Source organism: Suillus subaureus (assembly GCF_016647635.1).
Source record: "Suillus subaureus strain MN1 chromosome Unknown BJ212scaffold_16, whole genome shotgun sequence".
NCBI lineage: Eukaryota > Fungi > Basidiomycota > Agaricomycetes > Boletales > Suillaceae > Suillus > Suillus subaureus.
The window spans coordinates 458,331-474,394 of NW_024538572.1; the positions used below are offsets into that span (position 1 = coordinate 458,331).

At 43.3% G+C, this 16,064-nt stretch overlaps 8 protein-coding genes across 8 annotated transcripts; 6 read left to right on the plus strand and 2 right to left on the minus strand.

Annotated features, from left to right (window-relative positions):
• Positions 1-605: 605 nt before the first annotated feature.
• On the minus strand, positions 606-2,408 carry BJ212DRAFT_1271479 (uncharacterized protein; the record flags this gene model as incomplete). The annotated part of the gene is made up of 9 exons (XM_041330963.1): positions 606-777; positions 809-1,005; positions 1,061-1,231; positions 1,295-1,502; positions 1,559-1,635; positions 1,694-2,021; positions 2,077-2,263; positions 2,293-2,315; positions 2,338-2,408. Coding segments are annotated over 9 exons (1,434 nt in total), but the record flags the coding sequence as incomplete, so codon positions are not given.
• A 2,993-nt stretch (positions 2,409-5,401) lies between these two features.
• Positions 5,402-6,545, plus strand: BJ212DRAFT_1480883 (uncharacterized protein; the record flags this gene model as incomplete). Its single annotated transcript, XM_041340167.1, has 5 exons — positions 5,402-5,449; positions 5,504-5,861; positions 5,911-6,212; positions 6,276-6,435; positions 6,490-6,545. 5 exons carry the CDS (start codon positions 5,402-5,404, stop codon positions 6,543-6,545), a joined length of 924 nt encoding a protein of 307 aa, XP_041193107.1.
• A 148-nt stretch (positions 6,546-6,693) lies between these two features.
• On the plus strand, positions 6,694-8,313 carry BJ212DRAFT_1480884 (uncharacterized protein; the record flags this gene model as incomplete). Its single annotated transcript, XM_041340168.1, has 4 exons — positions 6,694-6,977; positions 7,018-7,220; positions 7,273-8,195; positions 8,248-8,313. 4 exons carry the CDS (start codon positions 6,694-6,696, stop codon positions 8,311-8,313), a joined length of 1,476 nt encoding a protein of 491 aa, XP_041193108.1.
• Positions 8,314-8,370: 57 nt separating this feature from the next.
• On the plus strand, positions 8,371-9,009 carry BJ212DRAFT_1480885 (uncharacterized protein; the record flags this gene model as incomplete). The annotated part of the gene is made up of 1 exon (XM_041340169.1): positions 8,371-9,009. The coding sequence occupies one exon, from the start codon at positions 8,371-8,373 to the stop codon at positions 9,007-9,009; it is 639 nt and encodes a 212-aa protein (XP_041193109.1).
• A 410-nt stretch (positions 9,010-9,419) lies between these two features.
• BJ212DRAFT_1503373 (uncharacterized protein) lies at positions 9,420-10,069 on the plus strand. The gene is made up of 2 exons (XM_041341596.1): positions 9,420-9,510; positions 9,600-10,069. The coding sequence occupies exon 2, from the start codon at positions 9,713-9,715 to the stop codon at positions 9,965-9,967; it is 255 nt and encodes an 84-aa protein (XP_041193110.1). The 5' UTR covers positions 9,420-9,510; positions 9,600-9,712; the 3' UTR covers positions 9,968-10,069.
• A 159-nt stretch (positions 10,070-10,228) lies between these two features.
• Positions 10,229-11,382, plus strand: BJ212DRAFT_1446953 (uncharacterized protein; the record flags this gene model as incomplete). Its single annotated transcript, XM_041338330.1, has 5 exons — positions 10,229-10,261; positions 10,316-10,485; positions 10,547-10,877; positions 10,986-11,165; positions 11,272-11,382. The coding sequence occupies 5 exons, from the start codon at positions 10,229-10,231 to the stop codon at positions 11,380-11,382; spliced, it is 825 nt and encodes a 274-aa protein (XP_041193111.1).
• A 165-nt stretch (positions 11,383-11,547) lies between these two features.
• BJ212DRAFT_1480886 (uncharacterized protein) lies at positions 11,548-11,958 on the plus strand (the record flags this gene model as incomplete). The annotated part of the gene is made up of 1 exon (XM_041340170.1): positions 11,548-11,958. The coding sequence occupies one exon, from the start codon at positions 11,548-11,550 to the stop codon at positions 11,956-11,958; it is 411 nt and encodes a 136-aa protein (XP_041193112.1).
• A 3,263-nt stretch (positions 11,959-15,221) lies between these two features.
• Positions 15,222-15,653, minus strand: BJ212DRAFT_1271873 (uncharacterized protein; the record flags this gene model as incomplete). Its single annotated transcript, XM_041330983.1, has 1 exon — positions 15,222-15,653. One exon carries the CDS (start codon positions 15,651-15,653, stop codon positions 15,222-15,224), a length of 432 nt encoding a protein of 143 aa, XP_041193113.1.
• Positions 15,654-16,064: the final 411 nt, after the last annotated feature.

Below are 16,064 nucleotides of genomic sequence, written 5' to 3' on the forward strand. Positions count from 1 at the left end.
AGCATTATCTATATGTTCCATGTCACTGTCATCTGGAACCACAGTTGTTGTACACAACACTATTGCAACAATTAGCTGTGTTATAGATGTTAAAGCAAAGACTTGCCTCTTTTATGCTTATTGTCTTTGCTGGTGCTGGTACATGCCTGGTCCAAGTCACTCTCTTCATCTAACATATTGTCAGCTTTCTTCCGGACATCTAATATAGTTAGCATATTTCCAGTCTCATTGAGCTTCTGCATCACATACTTTCTTTACACTTTAAATCAGCTTCCTTTTTCTTCTGTGCTTGATACTTGAGGAATTCTTCGTATTGGTCTTCTGATACCTGCACTTTGGACTTAGTTGGTTTCCTTTGTGCTCTGGTCTTGGCAATAGAGGGTGCTGGTGCAAGTGAACTTGTTCCCTTCCCTTTAGGCTTGCTGGGCTTGTGAGACATTTTATATAGAAGTGAGATTTGAACAATGAGTAATGGCATGAATGGGAAGGTTGAAAGGATGGAAGCGAATTCAAGCTGACTTAAAAATGGTAAACAAAACTTTATAATTATGCGACCAAACATATAAGCCATGGCACAATAAAGAATTCTACATTTTGCACACATATCATACAAAAGAATGCATGGTCTGGTTATCTACCCAGCCATTTTGATTTTTAAGCCAAGTTGCAAACTCCCTGTCAGTCTGAAAGACAAGAGACGCCCTTGCACCCTTATAGTCAAGGTTGAAATGGGTTACCTCACTGGACCTAAAGAGCGCAACATCACCAGAAGCACAACTCCAGGATAAGCCCATTCTCTAGCAGGCACAAAGCGCCTCCTTGGAAGTGTCCAATAGGTATGACAAGACAGAAATGGCAATCCTGTCCATCACAATGGGCTTTGGTCCTCACATTGATGTTAATGACCAAAGATATAAATGGCACGAAAGGTGGACAGTGATTGCCAAGCAAGATTGATGCAACCTCCATCAGCATCTCAAACTTGTCTTGCAAAAAATTCTCCATCTGCCAATGGTCAACATAAATCTGTGAGTGTGAACAATTCTTTACAATTACATACCAATTTTCTTACCCACTCAAAGAGCTCTGCATATACATGTGAGATTGTAGAGTAGATGCATTGGTGTTCATGCAGATCCTTTGATATGTACGGAATCACCTGCTGGTGGTTAGTACGCATGCCTTCTTTTTCTAGAAGCCACAGTTGAACCTCCTTTGGGGCCTCATTACCCTGGTGCATCAATAATATTTAGTGGATTTAGTGACATTAGAATGTAGAAATGAAACAGCTTACCGAGGTACAATGCCTATTATACCAAGACAAGTGCATCACCTGAAAGTGTTGACACCCTGGCAATTGTGTGTCTACCTCTTCCAGCAACTCAGGCCTTTCCAATGCAGACAGGAGATTTACCTCAAGCACAGAATGGATGTGGTTCAGTAGTGCCATTGACACAAATGCCATCAGCAAACCATCTTTGCAATGCAGGTCCAAGTGATGACTGAGAAGTGTCAGTGTCATCTTAACAGTAACAAAATCAGGAGCTGCACTACACACTTGGGTATAATCTCCATAGGGATCCTTAAGTATGTGTCTGGTGATCTCTTAACACCGTTGTGATACAAATTCGCAAGCTATATAAGCGGGATCATGAACTAAATTGAATTAGTACTAGCTGAAACATACACATACCTTTGCCCGCAAACCATCAATACTTCTTATCCTCTCACCCTGCTCAGCTCGCAACCTTTCATCAGCACTCCAGATATCATTGGCTGCCTTGTTTCTTGGTGCCTTGAAGCTCTTGTTGCCCAATGCAAGCGGATCATACGAGGTCTTGATGACAATATGCTCCGTCTCATCTTCTTCAACATCAGAAAGTGGAGGGCTATAAGCATGACTGGAACTGTAGAATATGTTGTGATTCAAGCTCTGTACTGGAACTCTGTTAGATTTGTCTGGTACAGGCACAATGCATGGCCTCCAAACATGTGCATTTCTTGCAAGTGGTACAAATGAGCTGACCAATAACAATGTCAGTCAATACATAGCACATCCAAGTATGAAATACTCACTTTTGTATGATGGTGTCAAAGAACCGATCAGATGCTGAGAGGTCTGTGCAGTCAACTGATTTGGATACAACAAATCTTTGAATCAGCGCAAGAGGGAACATCAAGGCCATGCTAAGAGGGTACACAAGATGCATGCATGCAATAGTCAGAACAATGTATCTTATAATGAGATCTCTTTGGAGAGAATCTATGTTTTGGTGAATATGTCACTTTCACATCCCAAAACATCAGAAGAACAACTTACCTTTAGGAGGCGATCACAGGAAGTTAGCTATATTCAAGTGCATAGTGCCTACCATGGAAGCAACAGAGACCCTGAGCCCTAAGCCGGCGATGAGCACCAGTATGTAAATGGAACTGCCACTGGTGAGAGCAATAAATTTGCTGCCAATAGCATGCCAATCTGCAAATGTTCAATAAGAGATCTTTCCTGCAGAACCATAAAGCTTGATTTCCTGGTCATATATTGCTTTCAAGCGAAGACCAGTCTTGAGGCATATGCTGCAAAAGATTGTATTTTAAATACATTAGAGCAGAATGAGAATACACACCTTTGGCACTTGCAGACCAGCATCATATAGTTCATCATGATGAGGAAGTTGGCATGAACATCCTTACTTATGATTCCTCAACATCAGACTACAACTGAAATCAGTGACTCATCCTCCATGCATGGAGTCTGTACATGATTGGCAATATCCTGCAGCCAGCTCAGGGGACTGTGGATGGTTGAGTTGCAGTGAGCAGATGCAAGTTCTGCAATGATCATAGCAGCTTCATCACTACATGTGATCTTGGGGTCATTGTAGTGATGGTGACACCATGAACCTTGCCTGGTATTTGCTCTCACCACATTGCCTACATCACCTTCCTCCATCTCTGCCTCATCCTCCATTTCCTCCATAGCCTCCTCCTCCTCCTCCACCACCACCACCACCTGCTGCTGCTGCTGCTGCTGCTCCTCCCCATCATCAAGGCACAGAGGGTCCTGACCAGGTGCAGCAGCATGCCGCAATCATAACTGCAACCTCCTAGCACCACAATTACAATCATCATCAGCACCACAATTACAATTGTCGTTTCCACCAGGCTCAGGTGGCTTGCCTGGCAGTCCATTGCATGTGTGTTGTAGAAAGATGAGCTCATTTAGTAGGATGGGATGAATCAGAATAACCAGAGTCCTCGGTGTGTGATTGTGTTCTGTGATGGACAGCAGGTAACTCAGACAGAATGTCACCAACAGTTGTTGAGGATGATGAATCAAGCGGCAGATGCGTAACAGGAGGAATGGGAATTGAGTCGTGATGATCATAGGTATGCATGAGGGGGAATGAGTATTAGATGAGGAATACTGAATATGAGCTTGATCAGTCAAATATTGATACAAGTCATGCAAAGCGGGTGGGAGCTGTCCACTGTCTCCTAATATCTGTAGCAGACGATCTACTGCGTCAGGGGAGAGAACAATTGGCATGTTAAATCTGAATGGAGGGGACATGACTTATTGGAACAAGAAGGCACTGGTTTGGGCAAGAAGGATGGATAAATAATTAAGTTAGTTACAAATTCTTGCCCCTAGCTTAGGGTTCAAATTGCGAGTTGGTTGCAATCAGAGAGCTCTCCACCAATCAGCACTCATCACATTGCACTTGGCAATGACAAAGTTTAACTACCAGTCCATGTCCTCCTTCTCAATGTGACTGCCCACAGAACATACCTTTTAGTGACCCCAAGTCTCAATGAAGCACAATGTGGGGAGACTTTACATTGAGTCATCCAATGTCCCACTTCTAGGCCAACTCTCCCTCATACCAGTGTCTCCAACCAGTGTGTCTGACCACACACATATCACTAATACATATCTCCCCTGCTTCCTGCTACTCTTCTCCTCACACGTCGAAAAGCAGCAACCTGGCTCACACCCCCCAGTTCTTCATCCTGGCCCCACTCATCTTTCTCCTATGCACGGCCAATTCAATTGTCCACTCCCATGCCTGTGCAACACCCTCACACCACTCCCAAAACTCCTTGATTGTCCAATTTTCTGGGGAGCTGTTCGACACTGAGGGAGGAGTAGAGTCGCATTGTTAGATACACCAGGGTCAAGAAGGGGAAGACATGATGCAGGCTGTCAGAGAACTGCGACAAGTGCATGAGACTTCAATTGTGAATGTGAGTGCATGAAGATGAGATATCGAGGCCTGTGATGTGTGTGGGGTGGAGGGCATTAAACCTGTATGATGGGGTCATGACAAGAAGGAGATGGGGGTGGTACTGTGTGGTGGAGGGTGTGTGGGGTGGAGGGTGTTAAACAAAGGAGATGGGGTGGTACAGAGAACTGTGCATGGATGAAAGTGTGTGAGATGAGATATTGAGGCCTGTGATGTGTGTGGGGTGGAGGGCATGTGGGGTGGCCTGCGATGCATGTGGGGTGGAGGGCATTAAACCTGTATGATGGGGTTGTGACAAGAAGGAGACAGGGGTCAGGAAGGGGAAGACATGATGCAGGTATGTCCATAAGGATGACGTTGACACCCCATCATACAGCCTGCGCAAAATTGAGACTAGAGATGTTAGTTCAGAGAAAGCAAAGAACAAAAATTACTTTTGGACAGCCATGGTCAAAGATGTAAACACCATTGAAAACACCTCCACATCATCCTTGAGCAAAGCCAAAAGGCCCAGCAAAATATGAGTAGGTAGACAATAGACAATAGAAGAATTTTGTCCAAGTCTTTTGTTGATGTGTTGTTTGTATCAGTCACATGACCACCAAGTTTGACCATTGGTCCATGACTTTCCATGCAGATGCTTCCTTAACATTTTTTCAACTTATCTGAACTTGCTACCTCAGAGCGTTTACTTTAACAATTGGTGTGACTTCACAACATTCCACAGTACATTTTCATGCATGCCTCTATGAATACCAAGAAGCTGATCTTGAGAACATGTACATACAGTAACTTAATCCAACAATTTCCACCCAAACAATACCCCTAGTCTAGGGTTATGATTGTGAGTTCACTGCAATCAGAGGGCTCTCCACCAATCATACTCATTCCTGCTCCACACATCACAACTTTTTGCAGTGGACATAAATAAGGGCAGACAGATGACTGTAGCCCATTGATGGCAGTGGTCTGGAGCTAGTTCAGAGAAAATATCAAGGTAAGTCAGTGCTTCTATTGTAATCCCTTGTATTGACCTTGTCTTTGATTTCTTTCATCAATAACCTTGGGTCTCCACTGCCAACCCTTATCCACATGACCTCCACTTGCCACCAACTGTCTTTTCTTTTTCCATTCCTATACCAACCACTTCAACAATGGCTACACCAGACTTTATTCATATGGAACACCAAAGTTATAACACTGTGAGAGACTTTCCTCTCTATATGGCACAATGGCTGACCTGTTTATTTTTGGAGGTTCAATCCTGTGGTCTTGTTGCTAAGACCAACAAGGGATATCAAAGAGCAGTAGTTGAACAAGCTTGCAATCTCAGGGCATTTCTAGAGCCCTCGCAGCACCCACAGCCCTTGCAACACCTTCAGGCCTCTACATCCTCTCAACTCTCGCAGCCCTTGAATTCCTCTTGCACCTCTGAAGGATTTGTTGCAACACAAATGGAAGACAACAAGGCCATTGCATGTGATGTCATCAACTGGCTCTGTCATGATGATGTTATTTTCCAACACATCAAAAATCTAGGTGATCCTACCAAGCTCTGGAGTGTGAAGGGTGTTCTGCAGAGGTTTAAAGAAAAGGGGTATTTGAATGATCAAGGTGCAAGATTTGATGCTTTGATGCTTGTCTATTCTCATCTATTAGCTAGGCTGGACAGATAAAATAGATTGTCCTGACTTGAAAGCACCTCACTTTAATCACCAACACAGTGGTGGATCCAGCACAGAAGATCTTATGACCAAATTTATGAATTGTTCAGTCACAGAGGCGCTTTTGCTAGCAGGCAATTCAAAGATTAAGCGGATTTGGAGTTTGGAATATTGTCAGAAACCTCTTCCTGGGTCTGCTGAAGAACGCAAACTGGATATCATATTATTGTTGAGCGACCCTCTTGTTCAGGACTGGCATTGTGTCTTCATGCTAGCTGAGATGAAGCAGCATGGTGTTGATGTGGATAAACTGGAGTGGTTTGATGAGATGGCAAAGTGAGCTAACACGGTCTGGGGTTGTCAGTATGCTCGCAACATTGTCATCATCTTGATGTTCATGGGTGAAGCATTTACATTTGCATTTTTCAATCATGGAGGCACTGTTTGCCTTGATATGCTAAACATCATGGACGATACGGAGGAATTCCTTCAGCTTGTTTTATACTTATCCCTGGCTGATCCTGGTATGTCTTTCAATCATGCTCATACAGTCATTAGCTCACAATGTTATGCAATAGGTATGGTGGGTCTGGAGACATCCATCATGCAGAACAAAGCTGGGCGATTTATATGATCAAGAGTTTTCGGTCCCGAGGTGCCAATCAATATGGTACTGTTCATCAGCAATAATATTCACGGACATGGCACCATGGCCCATCATGTCACACTGTCACATGAGCACATTGCAGCAGGCATTGCAATTGGGTGGGTCTTGAGGTGCCATGGAGAAATGGCTTAAGGGAATGAAGAAGGAGGTGGATGTGGTGAAAGATACCTGGGTTGATCTCACCACACCACACACAGAAGGGATGATTCTCAACTACCTTTGGCTGAAAGGCATCCATGGTGTTATGTGTTTGCTCTTTGAGGGACTTGTTGTTGGCCCTGCTTCACCACCTCCACTCTTTCAACTTCACAATCATCTGGGAATCGGTTCACTAAAGGATATCAGTGCCATATCTCAGACTGGCAACATCAATGTCTGGAGCAGCACTGTCTACAACCAGTCTTTTTGGGGTGTTCTGACACTGGCCTTGGCACACAAGAGCATGGCTAGGAGCTATCAACAAATATGATCGCAGCCATCCTGTGCCTGAAGGCATCACCATACCAAAGCTGGAACCTGTGACTCATGAAGTTTACCAGGAGCAGATGCTCACCCGATCTTGGTTATATCCATTTTGTGCACTGATATATGAGTTCAGCTGTGTCTATGAGGCATTAGTTGCCATTGCAGATTGCATCCGATGTAAGATTTAATCTGTTTTTAGTTTGAGTTTGTAAACTGAATACAATCACAGCCCATGGCCAGGCATTTTCGCCCTACATCATCTCCAAGGGTGGCAATGAGACCAACGAATTATTTCCCATCTCCTTTATGCAAGCTGACACATCCATGTGGAACATGGGACTTGTTTGTCCAGTGATGTCAGACTGGGGTTACATTGATCATACCGGAATTGATCCAAGCAATATTCAACATGGCCTGTTGTACAATCATGTGTTTGCCTCCTGGAATATGCAAAGCACATCTATGAGAGGAAGACCCCCATCAAAGATCTTTGCCAAGCATGCTGGCACTGCTTCAACACTGTCCTCCCAAGATGAAGCCCTTCACTTTGATGATTCTCTTGTTCACCATCCTGCACATTCTCCTGCTCATGCTTCAGTTTCTCATACTCTTGCCCCATGCAATTCTGCCTCCCATACTTCTACTGATACTTCTGCCACTTGTACCTCCACTCCCCATACATCTAATCCTTCAGCTTCTTGTGTGCCAGCCACACCCACAAACGTCTCCCTCATCCCACATTCGGATGCACCTTCAACATCAATAATCCCTTCTGCACCCCCAACTTCCATGATTCCTTCTCAACCAGCTTCAACTGCACCTTCACATGGAAGACATGGGACGGGTAAAGGCAAAGGCAAACAAGGAGGACAAAAGGGCACAGATGGGAGAAAAAGTATGCCTGGTGCTGTCAATGCCCCTCCCGATTCCTCTGCTGCTACACGCAAGCGTGGTTTTGATAGCGTTTCTCAAGGCAAGCCAGCTGATGGTCCGTCCAAACAACAAGCTCCCCTTCATCACATACTGAAGGTGAACATCAAGCCCAAGCATGTTGTCCAAAGTCTTCAAGTCGATGTTGCTGGCTACAGCTCTTTGAATATCGATGATGACTTAGAACAATTCAAGGAAAAGGGTGGCATTTATGAGCTGACAGTAAGTATTAATCATTGTCTTTGCCCTCCTGCTCATCGCATCATATGTACAGGGCACTCGAGCTTGGATGGCCATCCAGATGATGTTTGCACAACAACCAGGCCAAGATAACATTTGACATGAAATTGCACATGATCTGGAAGGTTATTATTATGTGCTCCTCACCCTTGCATTCATGTTTGATGCACCATACAGATTGAAGAAAGTTCCACACCCTGATACAGCCAGTGGAGGGGAGATGTGGGTCCATTGTTGGCTTGAGAACACCATAGAGAAGGAGATATGGCATGAAGCTATAGAAAAACAACACTATCTGGCTACTGATGCAGGGTTCGGTATGGTGGATGGAGTGTTGGGTAACGACTGGGCAAATGAGCCTGTCAGGACAATGTTGAAGGAGATGAGGACGATCCTCTTCATTGAAAGTGCACCAAGCCACTCCTGCATGCTCAATGTCATCAACACTGCACTCTTCAAGCTCTGTACTGATCATACATTGGCCTATCTCTGCCAGCCTCAACAGATGACAAACAAGTGGGCCAGGGCGGTTGGTGGTGGCAGATTTGCCAAATGCTCACAGATGCTCCCTGCCTTGCACATGAATTTGTTGTACCACAAGGATCATCAAAATGCCAATCTCAATCTCTTTGCTCACATGCCCTGTCCCCCAGTCCAAGAATGCAAGCTCACACCTGGTAACTCATCACAGTACCTGAAAGGCACCGGTGGAAAGACAGTGGATCACATTAATGTAATGGCTGTGCCCTGTGGTGTTGAAGGAACTTCAGAAGGAATGGGCATCTTAGGTCCATGATTTGCTTGAAGCATGCATGGTCAGACTTTATCAGACTTTATTTTTATGATTTCAAAGGACAACCCATCATATGTACATGTTGTACAGTTTACAAGTCATTTAGCCTTTGCATAAGCTTTTTATCATACGTAACATGCTATACATATTGCAATTGTATTTTTGGCACAACATTTCTTTCATTGCAGTAGATGCTTGCATAGACGCTCCTTCTAAGACTCTTTCTGCATTCTCTTGTTTTTCATCAAATGGTGCACAGCAGGCATGTTCTTGCTGAGGGTTCAACATCTTATAAATGCCCTGCTCCAGGCTGCATTCGCACATTCAGTACTACACAAGGACTGAATTCTCATCTATGCAATGCTGCAAGTTGTAAATGGTATAAGCTAGGGAAGGGAAGAGAGCTGGATAGGGTGGATGATGAAGGTATGGAAGGACTACCAGATGGGATAGCGGATGAGGTGGAAGATGATTTATTTCAGTTGATACCTCTGGGGCCAGATAGTAAGTTGCAATATCGCTTTCTTGTTAAGTGCTTACATTATTTCTAGTTCATGAAATGCACTACAATATCCAGAACATGATGGACATAGACCAGGAGCAGGGAGAGCCAGTAGCCAGTCCATCTGGGCATAGAACTGCTTTAGCAGAGGAGGAAGATGCATGTGTCACAGAGACTCATCCTACTGCTGGGAGGGTCATATGAATGGAGGAGACAGTGCATGCCAAATGGTGGACACAATTTGGATTAGGTGATGGAGAAGAGGTGGAATTAGACTGTTCTGATGATGAAGATGATAATTTATTCTACCCCTTTGCATCACGACTGGACTGGCAGGTAGGGTGTTGGGCTGTGCAAGAGGGAATAGGACACAAAGCATTTGACAGGTTGTTTGCTATACCAGGTGTACATCAACTTATATATTTCCTATCAATATCTTGGCTGATATTTTGCAAATAGGTTAGAGAGTGTTTAGGACTTGCGTATTACAATATCAGAGGACTCCATCAAACCACAGACAGCATCCCTCCTCATGCTAAATTGCAATCAACTTACTTGGCCTTCAATGATACACTGGACTATAAGCATGAACTACACTACTGAAATCCATTGGAAGCCATTCAGACGTTGCCAGGCAATCCTGCTCATGTTCAAGATATTGTCTATAAGCCTTCAAAAATATTTACAGACACTTCTCATTCTACCCACATATATAATGAAATGTGGACAGGGCATTGGTGGCATGCAGTCCAGGTGAGTGAATCCATATTGACTACACTTCTTTAACAACTAATGTATGATTTATAGGACAGACTTCCGGAAGGAGCATCTGTAGCTCCTGTAATTATCGCCACCGACAAAACTCAGCTCACAAGATTTTCTGCATCCAAATCAGCATACCTGGTCTATCTGATGCTGGGCAATATACCCAGAGCAATACATTGCAAATCCAGTCAGCATGCCTGTATTCTAATAGGGTATTTTATCTGTGGATAAAATCCTAAAGGAGGAGCTATCTGCCAGAGAAGTATCTTCCAGGGTACAACGTCTCTTCCATGACTCCATCCAAATTATTTTGGAACTGCTGAAAGATGCAGGAAGAAGAGGAATAGAGGTGGTGGGTGGAGATGGTCTTGTGCACCTGGTCTTTCCCATTCTAGCTTGCTACGTGGTGGATTATCCTGAGCAATGCTTGGTTACCTGTACCAAGTATGGTACTTGTCCCAAGTGTAGGGCTAGAGCAGATGAATTGGCTGAAATACAAAGTTTTGCCAGACACACTCAACCTTGGACCTCAGCCATCATTGACCATGCCAACATCTCCACCAAGACTGACTCTGCCTTTTGTAAACAGTGCATGTCTCAGGATGTAGCTGGAGGCATATTTAAACCATTTTGACTTGATTTCCCTCATTGCGATATTCACTTGGCTATCACATCTGACATACTTCATCAACTCTATCAAGGGATATTCAAGCATATGGTTGAGTGGTGTCAGGAGCTTATGGATGAAGAAGAATTGGATCAAAGACTTAGAACTCTCCCTCCTTGTTATGGTGTCTATCAATTCTACAAGGGCTGGTCTGCTTTGGGTCAAGTCGGTGGAAAAGAGAGAAAACATATGGCTAGGGTGCTATTGGCTTGCTTGATTGGCAAGGTTCCAAGAGGCATCATCCTGTCTTACCAAGCCCTCCTTGATTTCATTTATCTTGCCCAATATCCCACTCATGACGACAACACTCTGGAATATACATATGCAACAGGTCTTACAAGATTTTCACCTTCACAAGGATGTCATCATTAATCTGGGTATCAGAGACCATCTCAACATTCCGAAATTCCATTCCCTGCAACACTACCTGGAAAATATATGAAACTTTGGAACCACTGATAACTATAACACGGAGATGTTTGAAAGGTTTCATATTGACTTTTGTAAAGAGGGGTGGTATGCTTCCAATGGAAGAAATGAAAGGCCTCAAATGATATCTTGGCTAACTAGAAGAGAGAAGGTAGCATCGTTTCAAAGCTATCTCAAGATGTCTATGGAGGATGAAGAAGACAAGTTTGCCCACTCAAGGTTTAGAGATCACAGAGTTATCCTCACCAAACATCCTCATCAACTTCACCAAAATATTTTCAACATCATGGAGAATCATGCTTGCAAAGGCTTCAAGAAAGATCTCACCACCTATCTTAACACTCAGTTGGCTCACTCTCATTCACATGGACAGCTCAGAGATATGAGTCTTCCTTTCAGTCATATCGATATCTATCATGGATTCAAATTCTGTCTAGACTCATTAGGCAATGACATTGACTTTGATCAAATGGAGGAGGCAGATATTGTCAAAGCACAACCATCTATTTCTCATAAAGCTGCATGCTTTGATACAGTTGTAGTAATGGATGAGCCTGACTGTGAATCTACTGGTTTAACAGGTGAGTAATATTGGTATATATATGGTCATTGATTGTATGAAAATTTCAACACTATAGGAATGCGTATTGGAAGGTTGAAAGTAATATTTCATCTGCCACAACAAGTATATGGCTTATTCAACCTGCATGGACCAAAGACCCTTTGGCATATGTTGAGTGGTATGCTCCATTGAAACCTGCAGCAGAAGACTATCATGAAATGTATACTGTCAAGAAACCCTTACTTTCCTCAGATGGCTCATTGCCAGGTAAAGTTATTCCACTGTTGTCTATTAGACAGACTTGTCAACTTGTTCCAAACTTTGGAACAACAATTCCTATAGATTGGACTTCTGATAATGTATTAGATAAATGCAATTCCTTCTTACTTAATTGTTTTACTTCTAAATACACTTACCAAACTTTATGGTAATATATAGATTTTCATGATGTCTATACTGGTCTATAGAGCTGTGATAGCTGGCCATAGACTGTACAGGGCTATGGTGTGCTATTGGGGCTATATAGAGGATGTTCCTCTATATAGAGAAACAGGTTTTCCTGATGAACCCACTCGACATCTACTCATCAAACACAGACATCAACAAATTCTAAGAAAAAAACATCATAGTAAGTTTTGATTGATAATTGTTGCATGAATTGTTGCTTACCAGGTGCTAGTGAACTGCATGGCTCCAGGATCTCATGTGCAAGTGCAACAAAAGATATGCAAGTGGGGAGATGTGACTGTCCAGGTAGAGGCTGCAATCAGAGCTGAGGCATTGGCAGAAGAAGCGGAGGTGAGAGCAGATGAAAGGATGGCGAGAGCAGATGAGATGAATGTGAAAGCGGTGTCTTAATAACCAAGGGTCTTATATAAATGCATGTAAAATGTAATGACACCACAATTACACTGGGATAAGACTTCTTGCCAGTCCTCGATTAACATGGTCTATGACTTTTCTTCTTTCGTGGTAGATAACATGTGAGTTCTTGGGAGGCTCGCTAAACCAATCAATGTGATTAACTTAGCAGGAGCTTTTGTGTTATATCCCATCTTATAAACTTGTCTAGGATAAACTGTCTAGACACTGGAATGTGGTTCCTTGTTAAGATAATTCTCTGTAGAGACTATGGTCTCAAATACAAATACGTTGACCAAAGACTGGTTGGTCAAATAGGCACAAAGTGGTGAGAAACTGGTCTCACAAATGAACAGATTGACCAAAGCTCATGTTGGTCAATATCAGATAACTAGGTGAGAAGCTGGTCTCACAAATGAACAGGTTGACCAAAGCTCATGTTGGTCAATATCAGAAACTAGGTGAGAAGCTGGTCTCAAATAAACTAAGTTTCTATCATAAGAAACTTATGTAATCTCAAGGGAATGTCTTTTCCCTGCACTTGGTACTTCAAAGGGGCTTTTCTTTGTAAGCAATAATCTTCACAGTGAGTAGCTCAAACTGAGATTCAAATGATTGCAAGTGGGAGATCCTATTTTTTGGGGGAGAATGGGCCCTCCTTATATACATTTTGTGTGGGAATATTATGTAAGTAAAAAAGCGGAGCAATGACATCAGAAGTGGAGCAGAATATTCCAGAAAGTGGAGCAGAATCAGAATATTCCATAGGTGGAGTAATGACATCAGAGGTGAGTCATTGTGGAGCAGAACATTCCAGAACAAATGACATCATCATGACATCATCATGACATCATACCTGTAGGTACAATTTTGTGAAGTATCTGATGGGTCAGAGCATCCCAATAGAAAAATAAATCAAGGAAATACTAGAGAAAACAACTCAGAAATAATAATACAATAACAAGACACAAAACACAGGCTTTTTAGATAGGTTTTTGTTAGGCTTTGAACTTTTCTCTATGGTTTTCTCCAGCCAAAGTGAATAAGCCAAAGGCAAGGCAATACCTTAACCTTCTTGCTTCACAATATCAACTAGGTCATTATGTGATTCCCATCTCACAAATGACTTTTCTTCAAGATATAATAAATTCATGAATCACAGAGGGGAAACTGAACTATATGACCAAGGTTTGAAACCAAGGTATGGGTTGACTAGCCTGATGCCTAAGCTAACAGACTTTGTCTTTTAGGGGGGCTACCTAGTAGTCATGTCCATGCATGATTCCCAAATCATGCAGGACAGCAGGAGCAGGATTACTGGGCTTCTTGAAGAGGGCACAGAGCCGCTTTTGAAGGAATCAAAACAGAGCATGTTGCTCAAGCCTCGAGTGACTGTAGACCATGGTGAGTACAAGTACATCTTGAATTTGATGAAGACTTACCTATCATTTGAGCAGGGATCAAAACAGAGCATGTGGCTCAAGTGTAGAGTGAGTTTTGTACAAGTGTATAATACAAATTTTGAGATCCATGTCGTCCATGCCAAAGAGTGCCTTGAAGAATGACTCTATGAAGATGGAGTCCTAGCAGACTCTCTTCAGCAATGTCAGGCTTGAGGTAGACAGTGCACCGTCCATACCATCTTCACCATACACAAACTGGATGAGATCTCCAAGTGAGTTGCGAACAGTGCTATCATAGTGTACCATCATGTCCTCCAATGCCTTGATGAGACAATGCTGGATATAACCAGTCTCTGCCATCTTGATGGCCATATCAATAAGACCTTCTCTTCCAGCCATGGCATGGAAGAAAAACTCCTGTGGCATCAACCCTCATAGATATGAGTTCTCGATAAAGCCACGTGCCTCTGGGCTGAAGTTGTCCTTGGTGAAATGAGGAAGAGTATGATGATGGAACCTGAATGGGATTTGATGACCTTCAATACTTTGCTGCCTGACACAGATAGACATTTGCGAGATGTTATGTATGAACCCTTGGAACCAGCTGTGACCATCTGCTTCACATTGTTGTCATCCTTCAGGTCCTTCTGCTGACTGGTTGAACTTGGCCTCCACTTCACCAAGTCAAATGCCTCTCTGGTAAGATGGCACTGTTTGAGTACATGATGAGTGGAGATGGTGGCCCATGGGGGAGGGAGGGGAGCAATATACTGAAGCCATCCATTTGCAAGACATCCTGCAGCACAGTGGCCATACCTGACAGTGAGGTTGAAGGCAGCAGGCCAGGAAAGCCACACAACCCATATGAAGATGATATGGTCTTGGAGCCTGCCTGCATGGGGAAATGTGGGTTGTCATAGGGGCAGCAGGTGTCAATCATTGCATTGTATTCTATCACCTAGATGGGTCTGTAGGGTATTTGATTAACAAAAGGACAACAAAATGAGAGGCAAGGACATACCACAATCATGCTATTTCAAAAGTGTGGTGATCCACATATCTGTTGACATAGTAGGAGTTGAACATGTTGTATGAGTTGTGTGGACTTATTTTTGGGATACAGTCCAGGCTGTAGACTGGAATCAGATGGGCAGTGCAAAAGATGCAATCAACATGAATTATTGAGACATCTGGGATGTCATCATCAGTTGTCATCAGCATGATGACATACATGCCTGTGTCAGGATCACATTCTTCATGGACATATGAATACCAATGAACTATGGCACAGGGATAGTATGATATCCAGTAGTTAAATGAGAAAAAGCAAAGGACTTGCACAACTGCAAGTCCATTCATGGGAGAGTCGAAGTCAACACCCATGTTGATGAAGATACAGTCATGCCTCGGTTTGCCAACACGCCACGATGGTGTTGCCTGGATGTGCTCACAACACATACCTCCCGTACCACTCAGATCACTGGGTGCATGGAACAAGGCTGCAGCAGAATTAAAGATGGTGAGTTTCCCTAGGAATACTTGCACTGTTGCTGGATCAAACTCAGGAGGGTTGGGATCTTCTGAACAGTATTGATCATGTATGAATTCTTGAATCATAAATAGGAGGCATGGAAGGTCAAGTTTGAGGCTAAGTGCATGAATATTTCATACACAACCTATTCATTGTCAGAAAGGGTCCAGGAGCAAACCATTTAACACACAGGGAGTTAATGCAAGCCCAACATGGGACTCCACAGTCAGTCCATCAATAATCTCACCAGCATCCACTTCAACAGATCAATTTTGAGGCTCGTGGATATGCAGGTGCCCATGACGGCCTTCTTGCGCCATATCAGCCACCGTGTTGTC